Below are 14,291 nucleotides of genomic sequence, written 5' to 3' on the forward strand. Positions count from 1 at the left end.
CCCCCGCCGCTGGGCTCGGCGGGCCGGGAGCGGGGCGGGGTTCTGGCGGGCCGCGCGGTGGTGGAGCCGGCCCCCGGCCTGACTCCGGCGGCGGCGGGCGGGAGCGAGCGCTGCCGCCCTGCAAGGCTTCCCGGCTGCGCCGGGGCTCCGCGCCGGCCGCGCCCGCCCTCTGCCCCGCTGCGGGGGAAGCCGGGCGGACCGGGGAGCAGCAGCGGCGCACACCGAGCTCGGGAGGCGGCTGCGGGGAGCGGAGCCCTGTCCCGGCCGCCGCGGGAGACCGGAGGGAGGCGGGGGCCCAGCGAGGAAGGCGAGGTACGAACTTAACGGAGCGAGTGAGGAGCTGCGGGGGAGCCTGCGGGTCGTCCTTCCGCACATTCCGGTGCTTTGTCACGGACGGATCATTTCACTCGAGATACACGACCCAGAGCTGCCTCAGTGCCTGCAAACGCTGAAGTACGAGCCGCAGCTCAGCGTCAGTGAACCCAGTAACGCGCGTTCGCGGTACCGGGGCTTCGGCTCCTTAATCTCCACACGCTCACAGGCACATTAACACGGGTGCTTTTTCCTGCAGCTGTGGCCAAACTGCGATGAACGTATCATTTTACCTGTACAACACTGTCACTATCTACAGTACCCCCCAGCCAAAAAAAAAAAAAAAAGGAAAAAAAAAAAAAACCAGCCTGCCATGCAGAAGAAAAAATGTGGAGACAGGAAGGCTTTATGTGGGGACATGATCCAAAGCCATATTGAAAAAATGGAAACAATGTCAAACTACATAAGGAAGAAAAATAAAAATCTTAGAACTGTAGTGTTATCTGAATAAACGTGCATCACGGATGTTTCTGTTAGCTGGCTATACACCTTTGAACTAAGTCTACAATAATTTAAGTTTGGTATATAATATTTATCAGGACTTTAGGCTTCAGCCTAGCTTTTGTGGTTTCATATTGCAAGCAGCAGAATAAATTGTCTTGTGTAGCAGAATAAGGCATCTTCTTTCCAGGTAGGGAAGGATGCTCTAGCCATTACAGTGCTGGGCAGTATCTTGGAGCACCTGCATTCTTTTTTTTTTTCTACTCTGATACAGACTTCCTCAGTGAAGTTGATTAAGTCAAACGCTGATCCTCTGATGGTGCCTAATACCTGCTAGGGATCAACTTTTGTCTCCATTTGGTATCTCTAGTAAAGAATTACAGTATTTCTTCACTCCAAGCATATCTTCAGGGTAAAAATGTAACAGATTAGGAATGGCTTGGCTATTTGACAGTGAATTGAGTGACGGGGGCTTGTTAGCTTTTCAAGAATGTTCCCTTGATTAAGTAACGTACATAATTCAAATACAGGATATACTCAAGCTTAGCTCCTTAATAAAAAAATATTTCAGTTGGTGGTACAGTACTGCAGCTTTTGTAAGTTAACTTCTATGCAAAAATTGCATATTAACATGGAACTATCTCCTGTAGCTGACTTTTTATCAGCCACCAAGTAGGATTCCTCATGGTGGCTGGAAGGCTGCCTATCAGAAAAGGACCCGGGGTTGCTGTTTGACAGCTGGCTGAATATGAACCAGAAGTGTGCCCAGGTGACCAAGGCCAATGGCATCCTGACTTGTATCAGCAAGTGTGGCCAGCAGGATCAGGGAAGTAATTGTCCATCTGTACTCACTGGTGAGGCCAGTTTGCTTCTCAAGTACTGTGTTCAGTTTTGAGACTCTCACAAGAAGGACATTGAGGGCACTGAAGGGTGTTCAGAGAAGGGCAGCAGAGCTGGTGAAAGGTCTGGAGCACAAGTATTATAAGGAGTGGCTGAAGGAGTTTAGCCTGGAGAAGAGGTTTAGGGAGACCTTCTTACTCTACAAAAACCTGAAAGGAGGTTATAGTGAGATGGGAGTTGGCCTCTTCTCCCATGTAACAAGCGACAGGACGACAGTAACTGGCCTCAGGTTACGCCAAGGGAGGTTTAGATTGGATCTTAGGGAAATTTTCTTCACTGAAAGGGTTGTCAAGCATTGGAACAGGCTGCCCAGAGAAGCGGTGGAGTCACTGTCCCTGGTAGTGTTCAAAAAACATGTACATGTGGTGCTTAGGGACATGGTTTAGTGGTGGGCCTGTCAGTCTTAGGTTAATGGTTGGACTCCATGATCTTTGAGGTCTTTTCAAACCTTAATAATTCTACTGTTGAAGGCTTGCTTATAGCTAGAGTAAAATTGCTAGTCCCATTCTATACTTACAGAAGCTTTGATACATTTACTGGACATCTCTCTCACTGCCTAAGCTTTCAAAGCATCAGACATAAAGTAAATCTGCTAGAGGACTTTCAGAGAGGCTACTCTGATCTGTGAGGGAGTTTGCTGATGGTGTAGCCTAAGTAAAGTGAAAATTGTTGGAGTTGCTTCTCTTTTTTTTAATTGAAATCCCTTACAATAGTATTTCCTCTCTTGCTTGTGAAATGTAAAGTGCAATTGCTTCTGCCTTGCTTTTTTTTTTGTGAGCTAGTTCAGCTGCACAGAGCCAAGCCAAAATCTCACTAGCACAGCTGTGCTCCTTTAAAACAACAATTATTTCTTTTCCTACAAACTGCCAAGGATTCATGAGTCCATACTTCTTTTTTACTTTTTGCACTTGTGCAGTTAGCCTTCAATTAAATGGTTTGTTCAGAAGTGGCAATTAAACTTCTAAACCCATAAATTAAAAAAGAACACTTGATTTGACATGTAGTCCTCAGTGTAGAGTTTGAAATTGATATCTACTTAAATAGAAGCGAACTTTCCCTGAGCTGGAGTTCTGGGGTTTTGTGTGTTTTAGCTGACAGGAATGCCTCACAGTTCTGATTAAGGTGATTTAAGTTTATCACAGGTTTATGTATCATCTTTGCTACTTTATTTTTTTTCTAGGATAAATGGGTGTGTATGACTTTTCCCCTGATCTAAAGCGGTTCCATGTCTTGTTTGGTAAGTTTGTCTTTAAAAATTTTGGCCATTGTACCTTGTTACCCAGCTATACCTTAATGTGAAAAGCCTTGGTGAAATATTTTCCTTGAGGGAATTTCCACAGTTCTGAGATGTTTGAACTTTGTTGTGTAAACTTTTGGTGAAGGAGACTTTATTGTCTCTTCTCTCTAGGTCTGCCATGTATGTGTTTTTTGCTGTTTCTTAACCCCTTGATTGATTGACTTGTAGCAGAAGACTTTCTGAACTCCTGCTTATAGTGTCTACTTTTTTATGCTTTCCCACTGCTATATTTAATAAATTGCAACAACTTCACCAACATTCACTTGTTTCTGTTCTTAAGGATTGCTCCTGTATTCTGCGTACACCAGTTGAATCAATCAGACCAGAAGAGCTATCTCAGAGCAGCATCCATGACTGCCTGGTAAGAAGAAATTAGAAACTTTAACTCCCAAGGTTAAATATAAAGCTGGTACATATTAAAAATAATCTCATTAGGAAGTACTTCGTAAAATGTTGACAGCAAAAATAACCGGAGTACCTTGGGGCTTCCACTTTGGAAGAAGACTATAGGTAACTAAGTGTTAATCTTGTGCCAGTTTGAAAACACACACACACACACACACACACACACACACACACACACACACACACACAAAACCTGTAACTCATAAAACTGAGTAATAGTAATGGTAAAAGTACCAGCTTGAATGATATTATTTGAGTACTGGACTTTAGCATTAATAATACTTTTGCATTAATTTAAAAAATATAAATTATTAAAAATTACATAGTTATTTTGAGAACTGTTTCTTCTCTCTGTTAGGCTGATCCTGATCTAGCCTGGATTCCCCCATCTACAGGAAGGAATGAAATGGTATTTTGCTCTTCTAATGTCTCTCATTATGAACTCCAGCTGGAAATAGGTAACATAAATGTAGCTTAAAATATTTCTTCTTCCTGCTATCAATAGTTTATTGCTAACTGCAGTAAATATTAAGTTTGGAAAATGCAGGACTATTCTTGTGTCTCCTTAGTTAAGAAAAGTGCAGAGCATTGCTCATATTTCAGTAATTGCTTATTTCAAGATATAAGACAAATCGACAGTTACCTGAAATTGTCTCTTGATGTTTGTGCATGTACATGTCAGTTTTCAAAATCTGTTATATGTGGCAATAAATACAGTATTAAGTAACATCATGTCTTGTAACTGGGCTACCCAGGTCGATTGTTCTAAGGATGGCTGCCTTTAGATCCTACTATGCATGCATATGTTTATGTGAATATGCATGCTAGGCGTTGTTCATTTAGATGTATAATTGATACTGACATATGTTTAAACATGTTTAGTTGTTCTCAAAATAGCAGAGCCATGCTTCAACTAATTTGCTGCATAGATTTTGCTGCAACTACTTAAGGTCTTGGCATTCTGAAAGAAAAGGACACACTGCTGTCAATTCCAGTTTTAAAACTGGAAAATGATCGCTATATATGAAAGAAACCATGTGATGGATTATTATGCTTTCCAATGTTAAGGTAGCGATTTCTGGTTTCAGGGAAGAGGTTCAACAACTTAACTTCAGTCTACCTTGCACGACATACACCTACAGACATGCAAGTTGCTGTAAGGATCACAGACCTAGAAAATTGCTCTGAAGAGCACTTGAAAGCCTTACAGGTAAAGGAACAGCATTTCTGCACAAAGCCTGATGAAGACAGTGAGGAATACATATGAGATTATTGAACAGAGGTAGCCTTTGTTCGCAGTGGGTCATTTCAGTCAAGTTTTTCCCTCCAAAGGAGTAGACTATAATAAACACAACACATGTAAATTTGAGAGTTGCTTTCTGATGACAGCAGCTGACAATTGCTTTAGAAATACTTGTGTAATTGTACAACTTATTTGAAACATGTTCTGTACTCTTACTTAACACCAAAAGTTTGGACTATCAACAAACTAGATTTACTTCAGACAAATGCAATTATGGGCAAAATATTTACATTTCTGTGGCAGGCTAGAAACATCACCTGCAATCTTGTATAAATGCAAGGAAACAACTCTCTTTACTGATTACTGATGAAGTTAATGTTCTTAGTAGGACTGCTGTCTCGTGATTAACACATCTACTTTCATTTAATTCCATAGAATGAGGTGGTTTTATCACACTTTTTCCAGCATCCCAACATAATGACATTTTGGACAGTGTTTACAGCTGGAAGCTGGCTTTGGGTCATCTCCCCATTCATGGCCTATGGTAAGAACTGTTAACTGCAATTTTGGAATAGGAAAAAGGGCTGATAAAAGTTGGACCACATAGTCCATGCGAGGTTTTTCTTTAATGATATCCTGTCTTGTAGAAAAAACAAACTTTCTCAAACCATTTGTTTAGAGAAGACTTCCTCCGCAGTGAAAACTGGTATTTGAGCTGCATTAAATTCCACTTAGCCCTAGTACCCGCCATGTGAGGAATAGTAACTGGGAGATGCATTTGATTTTATACAACTTCTGCTGACAGAAAATGTAGCTACATGGAATACAGGTTGGGCATAGACTTCTAGTTGACAGAAGCATGACATGGGTGTGGTCTTTGCCTGATGGATGCATCAGTTGCATCCATGTAATAACTGTCTGGGGTGCACCAGAGTCAATACAAAGATGAGAACACTGTATACACTCACCAAGAGCAGCAAAGCATAGACAAATAATTTAACAAGACTTGTTAGGCCTAGCTAGGTTTTTTTCACTTCCAGGTTCAGCTAGACACCTGCTGAAGACTTACTTTCCTGAAGGAATGAGTGAAGCTTTGATAGGGAACATTCTGTTTGGTACCATCAGAGGATTAAATTACATGCACCAGAATGGATATATTCACAGGTAGGAGAATGTCAGTAGGTAAGAACCAGATTACAGCATCTCACCTTAAGTATTGTCTCCTTCCTTTTCCTGTATACCTTCTTATGTCAGGCAGTGCACAAGTAACGATTTTTGCAATAATACAGTAGAACCAAGTTTGTAAAATCTTAACAGGAAATGTATTTATACGTTTCTTCAAGCCAGTTGTTACAGGGATTATACATCTGCCTGGCTTTGTCTCTTTGACACAAAAGTAAACCAGAGTTATAGAAAGGGCTTCCTTAGTTTATGCCCCTTGCAGGGAAGAAGGGCCCTTCTCCAATTTAAGGTCCTTTTGTCCTGATCGTCTCTCTTAACAGAGAGATGAACTCCATGCTAACAACTTACTGTAAGTGAAGGAAATATGAAAGCCATTTTTTTCTAGTAGTGCTCTGAGTAATTCTTATAGCTAAAATTTACCACTCTGTGTTACAGGAATATTAAAGCTAGCCACATTCTGATTTCAGAGAATGGGCTGGTTTCTCTCTCTGGCCTAAACAACCTCTACAGTTTGGTTAACAATGGACAGAAGTCAAAGGTGGTTTATGATTTCCCCCAGTTTAGTACATCTGTGCTTCCTTGGCTGAGTCCTGAACTACTGAGACAGGTTAGTATAAATTACGCATAACTTTTCCTATTCAGAGGAAGAATTTGAATTGTGGTATTATTAGTGCAGAGTTAGTGGCAGTACTCAACTTTCCAACTTAAGTCTGCTTGTAGAAATGCAATGGAAGATGTTGACCTGCAACTTTTAAAAGTACATAAATGTACTGAGTATTTAATTCTTCTAGAGAGAACCAGTTCTAAAGCTGTTGGTAAGGTGATGCTGTACTAAGTCTCTTTACCTAACCCTTCTGGAAACTACTACAGATCCTGAAACTTATGTTCATTACAACCATCAGATTTCTGAAAAAAGCCTGAGGTTTCACAATTTAGTTGCTTCAATACTGTGTAGATTATGGGGTATTAGAACCTTGTTTTGAAGCAGGCACTTGTATTCTTGTCAGCACCACTCAATGGCATCAATGATTGGTAATGTTTTTGTTCTCTCGCAGGATTTGTCTGGCTATAACATGAAGTCTGACATTTACAGTGTGGGAATTACAGCATGTGAATTAGCCAATGGACATGTTCCATTCCAAGATATGCCTCGCACTCAGGTACAGTGCTAAACTTTACCTCTTGTTAAAAATGTGCTGAGCATTTTTTTTTTGTTGTTTTACTCAGAGAAACCAGTGCTATTACTGCTGAAATAGTGGCTGCTTTTTGTTACTTCAGATATGCATGCTGCATTCTAGAACAAATAATTCTTCCCTCCCCATTCCTTCCTACTAGATGCTGTTGCAAAAGCTGAAAGGTCCCACCTACTGTCCTTGGGATATAAATACCTTTCCCCGGGGGGAATCTAGGATGAAGAATTCCCGATCAGGTGTTGATTCTGGAATTGGTGAGAGCATGACACGCACAATGACCAGTGAAAGACTACAAATGCCCTTTTCCAAAACATTTTCACCTGCTTTCCACAACTTGGTAGAACTTTGCTTGCAACAGGACCCTGAGAAAAGGTAACATTCTGATGAAAACTAATTTTTTTGTCACTTCAGTCTAAGACCAAGTATAGCCCACAGTTTAGGATACAGTTATTAGTTGAATGCTGTTAAAGTCAGAATTTCAGACCAGATGTACTATGTAAAACAATACACTCCATTTGGTTTTGTAATTTAAGAATTATCTTGTCTGATAAAGGAATCAAACTTTTAAAGTCATTTGATCCCTGAATTTCTTGTAATATGAATGTGCTTTATAACAAGTAAAATTAATTTTCAAGCATGTACTTTGTCCAAGAAAAAACTAGAAATCTGAAATACACGTTTTCAGTTCTGTGTCTCTTTTGAATGAAACATTAAATTCCTTGTGAAACAGAAATGTGAAAAAGCTTTTAAAAATAGATTTCTTCAGTAGTGCTTTCACTACAAATTGAGGCATAGAATGTAGGAATTGTGTGCTGTTTTTCTCATTCTTCACATTTGTCCTGTGCATAAAAAACCACAAGGCTTAAATTGATTTGTCAGTCTGGCCTATTATCCAAATGCAGTATTGTCCTTTCCAAAACATAATTATATTGTTCATTTTATGATTCAGGCCATCAGCAAGCAGTTTGCTTTCGCATACGTTCTTCAAACAGGTGAGTTTACTACATTTTGTTAAATGACACAGCTATAATCTAAATAAGCCACAAAAAGAGCTAGGTTACAAAATAATGAAGTTGTCTGGAGTCAAAAAGCATTCTGTAAGAGCATACCTGCTGCAGACTATTTTTTTTTAAACAAAATGGTATTGATAGACTGTAGGAAGCATAAGATTAACCCATTTCCCCCTTGATGAAGTTGATTTAACTTAATTAAAGGCAGCCTAACTAATAAGAAAAATGGTTAATATTCTTAATTTAAAAGCAAACCTGCACAGATGATTTAATTAGTCTTGAAAGATAATAGAGTGGGGAAAGCAATACCTCTCATCCTGTTACTTTCAGTATTGTAACATGCATTAACGTGGCTCTGATTTCACATGCTTTTAATGAAGTCAATTGCAAAGTTATGGAGACTTTTATGTGCAGCCCTATTTTAACTTTTTTTTTTTCCTAGATAAAAGAGCAAACACAGAATTCCCTACTGTCTCTATTACCACCTCCTATTCAAAATAACAGATCAGAGTTCTTGGCACTGCCCTCAGCAGCAGTTGGGACTGAACTGGGACGTATTACTACAAGTCAAGATGATACAGACTGGGAATTCTAAATAAATACCAAACAACGATACCTCTCAAGTGTTCCAGAGAAGGAAAATGTGATTTGTATTTGCTGCTTTTGTATGGTTAAAATACAGTTAGACCAAGTATACTTGAAATGCCATGAAGTGGCTATATTTTATTAACTTCCTGTTGGGATCACAAAATGCAGCGTGCCTCACTCTGACTGCAAGGAAAACTGTGTGTAAAGAATGGCTGAATGCTTACTTCTCTCTTTCAAAGTATTTCTTAACAAGAGAGTCCCTGCTGTAATCTTATTCTGTACTGTATTATCAGCTCATTGCTGCAGTCCACATGCCTTTCTGAATTCAGGCCTGGGGTTTGTCTGTGATCTTACTTAAACACCTATGTGTTGTTTCATTATGACCCAAATCATTTTAGTAAGGAGAAATCCTCCATTTCCAAGTTGAAATGTGAAACTGCACAAATTAGTTGCTTATGTAAATAAATGTTTCTCTCTCAAAAGTCATTTTGGTCACTTCACATGCTGTCATATTTGCCAAGAGGTAGCTATGCATCATCTTTTATGCAGTTTTAATACCTGCATGTTTCCCAAAGAAGTTAAGCTGCTTGGAAGTATGACTTATGTTCTTGCATCTGTCTACATTCTTAGTACAAATCTGGGCTTTTGCACCTCTGTTTATTGTTGTGTCATTTTAGCAGTTCATCTGAGGACTTCTTACTATGCAAAGTAAGTCTCGAGTTCTAGCAGGTACGGGTTAATTTTGAAGAGTCATATTAAATAATCTAAAGTTACTGTACATATTTTTATTTATACTGTATTCCTGTTCACCACCAGAATTTACCAGAACCTAATACTATTTTCTTAGAAGAAAAGGCAACATGCTTTAAGCTTCACTGGCACTGCTGCTTGCAGACAAGCCTCTTCTACAAGCCTCTTCTCCACGGCAGAATTAAATTCCCATGGATAGATTTGTCCATAGTAAGAACCTAATAACCCCCTAGGATCCAAGTGAATTTATCTGTTCTAAGTCAGATGAAAAGCTGTCTTCACCCTACAGTTCAGTAAGTTCTCTCATACTGTACCAGGAAACTCAAACTGAACAAAAGCAGCTTTTTAAAAAAACAAAAACCTGGATATTCTCATTGTGTTGTAGTAAAAGTTGTGTCTCAACTAGTACTTTACTGATGGAAGCGTGACTGTGGTAAAAAAGCATAAATAGACATTGAATGGATATATTTTAAATTTTCAACATAAACAACATTCCACATAAGTCTTAAAGTCTTCCATAGCTGAGAAGGCCTGTAGCCAACCTTGAGAGTACCACTGTATTGCCAGCAGCTTTGCTAAACAGCCTTGAAGACCAAATGACTGAAGTACAAGCCTGAGAGACACATAAAATTCTAAATTACCACATAAATGTACTAACAAAAAAGTTGATTCTACTCATTATGCTGTGAAGAGAGCTCTATATTTCTAAACCTAATGTGAAACTTAAGATTAAGAACCTGTCGATAAGCTTACCTTATCTGCCTCCGTTTATATCTATTCTTGGACTTCCCTTTTCACCATCATCCAACCATACAAACAGCTTCTTGTTACTGCCGAAAAAAAATTATATTTATGTCAATCATTAGGTAAGAAAATAGTTGTCTAAACTAGAAAATTATTTTGATTAAAAATATTAATAACTTAATTGTGTACTCTTGGAAAAGATACTATTTTCAGGTGGACCCCATGTTCTTAATTCTTAACCATTACAAATTACTGTTTGCAAGTCAAATACATTAGATAGCGTCTACAAGTAAATTTTGACTAACAGTACATGTAAAATCCAAGTCAAATAAGTGAGAACACCCATGAAGTTCTACGTATTTTAATTACAGACTTGTGAATAAATATTACTACTATAAAAACCTGTAGAAAATTTCAGGCACCTTAACTGCCAGTATTTTCAAACTTCTCTTGCAACAAGTGCTGTGCACTCTAAAGATGAACTTGGATACTAATGTCAGTACAAAGTTATTCAAACCACCATGTGTTCCAATGGAGTTGCTTTGCTGCCCTCTCTTTCCATGAAAAAAATTAAAAACTTACTTCTAAATACTGTTCCAATTTCTGTAGCAATGTAATTTTTAAAGAAGAAAATTAAATACAATTTTTAAAAGTTAAAAAGCTCTCAAGTCTTTACTCTTAGAACTACTGCTTGTCAGCAACTCAGTCTTTTCAAACAAAAGCAATTAAGAGGCACTGTGACTTCTTAAAATAATCAGAAATACTGGACAATACTCCCAGGATTGTATTTACTGAAAGGTTTGATATCATTTTGCTCATTAAGTGTGATGCTTTCTGTTAAGGAATAATGCAAAATAAATACTAGTTAGGAAAGAAAATGTATAATCATATTATTAAGGTTTCAGCTACTTGTCACTGAAAAGATGATCTTGGAAACAATTGTTCTGAAAATCTGAAGTTTTTGCATACAGTTAGTTTTCAAAATCTGAGGTTCATGATCTGCATTGTTAATATTCAAGTTGCAGAGACTTTCTATTCCAAGCTGACAATTTTAAGCACAATAGTTTTTTGTTGAGGTTGTTTTTTTTTTTTAGAAGCCTTGTTTACTCTTGCTTATACCAATGATGTATGTTATCAGCATGTGAACTAGAACTAAACTTGGACTTTAAATTTCTAAGTATCTTACATTTAGGCTCCATGTGATGTATTTTCAAAGGGTCTTATAAACTTACACATTTGCAAAATCTCATCGCAAATCAAACAGAAATCTATAGCCTGGTTACTTTTGAAATACTTGTGAAAACAACACAAGTGGGATTTTTTCCTGCCATCTTTCTTTATGCTAGCATTTAGTGCTATGTAAAATAAAAAAATACCTGTATAATACAAAACTTACATTAATTAACATTATCCTGAATATATGCTCAGTGCTCTTGAGTGTCTCACTGTCTTGGTCTGATACCACAGCAGTTTGTGAATGACTGAATGGATGAGCACAGAAAAAAAATGTGATCTACTCAGAATCAATTTGATCTGATACACGAATTACTCACTTTAAAGAGTCTCAATGCAATAAGTATCCATTGAAGAGAGAAGAGTTTCTTCCACTTGATGAATAGAAATAAATATTTTTTTGTAAAACTACGGAGTTTTACTTCGCCTCTCACTTTTCCCTACCCCCTCCTTCCAGTGCTATCAAGGTAGTTTTTATCCTAGAGAATGGGTAAAATTATGGGAAAGCAATTGAAAACCATTGAACCTCTGAACCTCTCTTGACAAGAGGCAGGTACCTAAGTAGGTGACTTACATACCCTGCCTTTAATGCTATTAAGTAGCTTTACTGAAGTATATTAGCTTGGCTAATAAAGCTCTGAAACAACTAAGCTAGCAGTAATGGCCTTCCTGATGATGGTCATCCCTATCCTGGATGAATGAACAAAAATTACCAAAATTCAGAAAACATTACATTCAGTGAGAAAGACCTCAAAGGACTCTAAGTAAGAAATATACTATGAAATAAGACAACCTGATGTAAGAGACAAGCAAAGACTTGAGATTATAAAAAAAGAAAGCACTAAAAATTGAGGTAGTCTACTAATAACCTGTTAGCAGGATAACATTTGGTATTTAACATAATTAAATCTATCCAGAAACTTGAGATAGGATGAAGGAAAGAATATTAGGTTTAAACAGGTGCCTGTGGAAACCTCCATAATTCCCAGATGAAAACAACTAGTTCTGTTCTATAAATTAGTTACGTATATGTTTTTTTCTTATTCCAAAAATCCCAGAAAGTTCTGGAAAAATGCCCCAAAAGCCCATATGAAGTTAGTTGCAATGAAGTGGTGGTTTTATTTTTAGATAAGATTATAGAATACACCATTATTACTGGATTTACCTACATACCCAGATTCATGGAATTCATTTGTCCTCTCATGAAATCCATCTGCAATGGAGGAGAATGGATTGCTGACAGGATGCAGAGGTTTTCCTCTGTTTTGTCAAAATTTACGAGACATATGCTGAGTTTATCTACTACATTTTATTTTCAATGTTTGTTTATTCTACATTCTGATGTCAATTATCTTTCTAATCCTCACATTTCATGAAGTCAAAAGAAAAATATTCTTACTGGCAGATTTCCTTTTGCTCGTGTGAAATCTGGAAGGTCAGTTATTGATGAGTTTTCTTTAAAGGCTTTCCTGTTTTGAGGCAGCTGTTGTTCAACAGTAGCAGATGGAGCCATCACAGACTTTTGGAATTATATATTTGGCTGGCTGTCATGCTCTTTTTCCTGCTTCACTTTCTGCTTCAAGTTTTCCTTATCATGGGAGAACACATGATTTTGAATCCTTGGACCCTGCAGCATGTGATATTGAAAAAAGTGGTTTAGCATATTTTCCATGATTTTTCTTTACAACATTACTAAATTTCCTCAAACTAGTTTTGAGGACAAAGTAGTTTGTTTCTCCTTCTTAAATAGCATAATTATTCATGTTACCCTAATGTTGGTGGCATGGCATGGCACATTTCAGTCAGGATTTTTTGGCGACTTTTCTTTCTCCTTACACTTAACTTGTAAAACGACACATATTGGGCAATTTGCTGTAAAGGTGAGTGAGCCATGGCCTGCAAAGGTGCTCTGCTTGATTATCAGTATCACAAACATTTAAAATTGGAGAATTGTACTGTTTCAAATTTTTTTACTCTTTTACCACGAGACTTAGCAAATTCAAATTTACTATTATTTTTCCCCCCCGTTTTTCAAAAGTGGTTATGGTTGGCTTGTTTTGGTTTTTTGGGTTTTTTTGTGGTTATTGTGAGTTTTGGTTTGAGTTTTATTTGTTTGTTGGGGTGAGAAGGGGTGGAAAAGGGTTTCCCCCCAACTACATTAATCTGTTTATTTTCACTAAGGGGGTTAACCACATCATCTGGCATTGGGTGTGGATGTTTATCCACAAGAAGATCTTGCTTTTTGTCTCTGTATCACCGTTTGAGGCTTGCCTCTATGCATCAGAAAAACCACGCTCTGTTCCTTTTTACTGAATACAGTACGGGGAAACTGTACAGGGAATTCTCAGCCCTAGGGAGGGCTCTGCAACTTTTACAGCTTGAAGAAAAGGTTACATAAATGTCAAATACAGAATTATTAAAGCAAACAGCTTGGTTCGTGTGTAGGAGCAATTGCTGTGTTTTGACTGGTTTCCCGTTTGGATCGCGCTGCCGCAATCCCCTCAGGCAGAGCCCGCCATGGCGGCCCCAGCAGCGCCCCCTGGTGGCCGTTACTGCTGCCCGCGCGGCGCGGCGCGAGGGCAAGGCGGGAAAACGCCTGAGGGCTGAGGGGAGCGGGGAGAGCGGGCGGTCAAACTCCTCGGGACATAAACGCACCGGGCGACACACGCCAGGAAAAACCATCCCCAAAAGCACCTGTCCCCTGAAGCACCAGCCGGCGGGTTTCAGGCAGAAGGCTGGGAGCCGTCCTTGCCCTTCGTGAAAAAAGCGAGAAGCCCCGGGGGCACAGAACAAAAATAACACCCTGGGAAAACAGAGTCTGCAAGTGTCTGTGGACTTAGCAGTTTCAAGCACAGCCGCCCCTGAGGAATGCAATAGCATCTTCCACGCCTCTATGAGGAAAAAGAAGAAACAGGTAAGGCTTAGGCTTAGCT

At 38.8% G+C, this 14,291-nt stretch overlaps 1 protein-coding gene and 1 long non-coding RNA gene across 4 annotated transcripts in view; both read left to right on the forward strand.

Annotated features, from left to right (window-relative positions):
* The first annotated feature begins 53 nt into the window (after nucleotides 1–53).
* On the forward strand, nucleotides 54–10,785 carry STRADB (STE20 related adaptor beta). Of its 2 annotated transcripts, none has more exons than XM_085066168.1 (12): nucleotides 54–312; nucleotides 2,894–2,950; nucleotides 3,291–3,371; nucleotides 3,774–3,873; nucleotides 4,504–4,625; nucleotides 5,094–5,202; nucleotides 5,699–5,822; nucleotides 6,276–6,447; nucleotides 6,896–7,000; nucleotides 7,176–7,405; nucleotides 7,983–8,025; nucleotides 8,486–10,785. In XM_085066168.1, the coding sequence occupies exons 2-12, from the start codon at nucleotides 2,939–2,941 to the stop codon at nucleotides 8,636–8,638; spliced, it is 1,251 nt and encodes a 416-aa protein (XP_084922294.1). In that variant the 5' UTR covers nucleotides 54–312; nucleotides 2,894–2,938; the 3' UTR covers nucleotides 8,639–10,785. The 2 variants fall into 2 exon arrangements, with proteins under 2 accessions (XP_084922294.1, XP_084922295.1); XM_085066169.1 differs by having other exon boundaries at nucleotides 5,124–5,202.
* Nucleotides 10,786–13,950: 3,165 nt separating this feature from the next.
* The window catches only part of LOC146434530 (uncharacterized), a 57,671-nt gene continuing 57,330 nt past the window's right edge, over nucleotides 13,951–14,291 (forward strand). For both annotated transcript variants that reach the window (XR_014853421.1, XR_014853422.1), the window contains exon 1: nucleotides 13,951–14,272. This is a non-coding gene — a long non-coding RNA (uncharacterized LOC146434530). The remainder of the gene's footprint in view (nucleotides 14,273–14,291) is intronic.

Source organism: Lichenostomus cassidix, chromosome 7 (assembly GCF_008360975.1).
Source record: "Lichenostomus cassidix isolate B80296 chromosome 7, HeHo_3.0, whole genome shotgun sequence".
NCBI classification, from domain to species: domain Eukaryota; kingdom Metazoa; phylum Chordata; class Aves; order Passeriformes; family Meliphagidae; genus Lichenostomus; species Lichenostomus cassidix.

Excerpts from the sequence above, each read along its gene's own strand:
- STRADB (XM_085066168.1), top strand. Across the intron at positions 4,626-5,093 it reads AGCACTTGAAAGCCTTACAG|AATGAGGTGGTTTTATCACA; the intron begins GTAAAGGAACAG and ends TTAATTCCATAG. Across the intron at positions 8,026-8,485 it reads CGCATACGTTCTTCAAACAG|ATAAAAGAGCAAACACAGAA; the intron begins GTGAGTTTACTA and ends TTTTTTTCCTAG.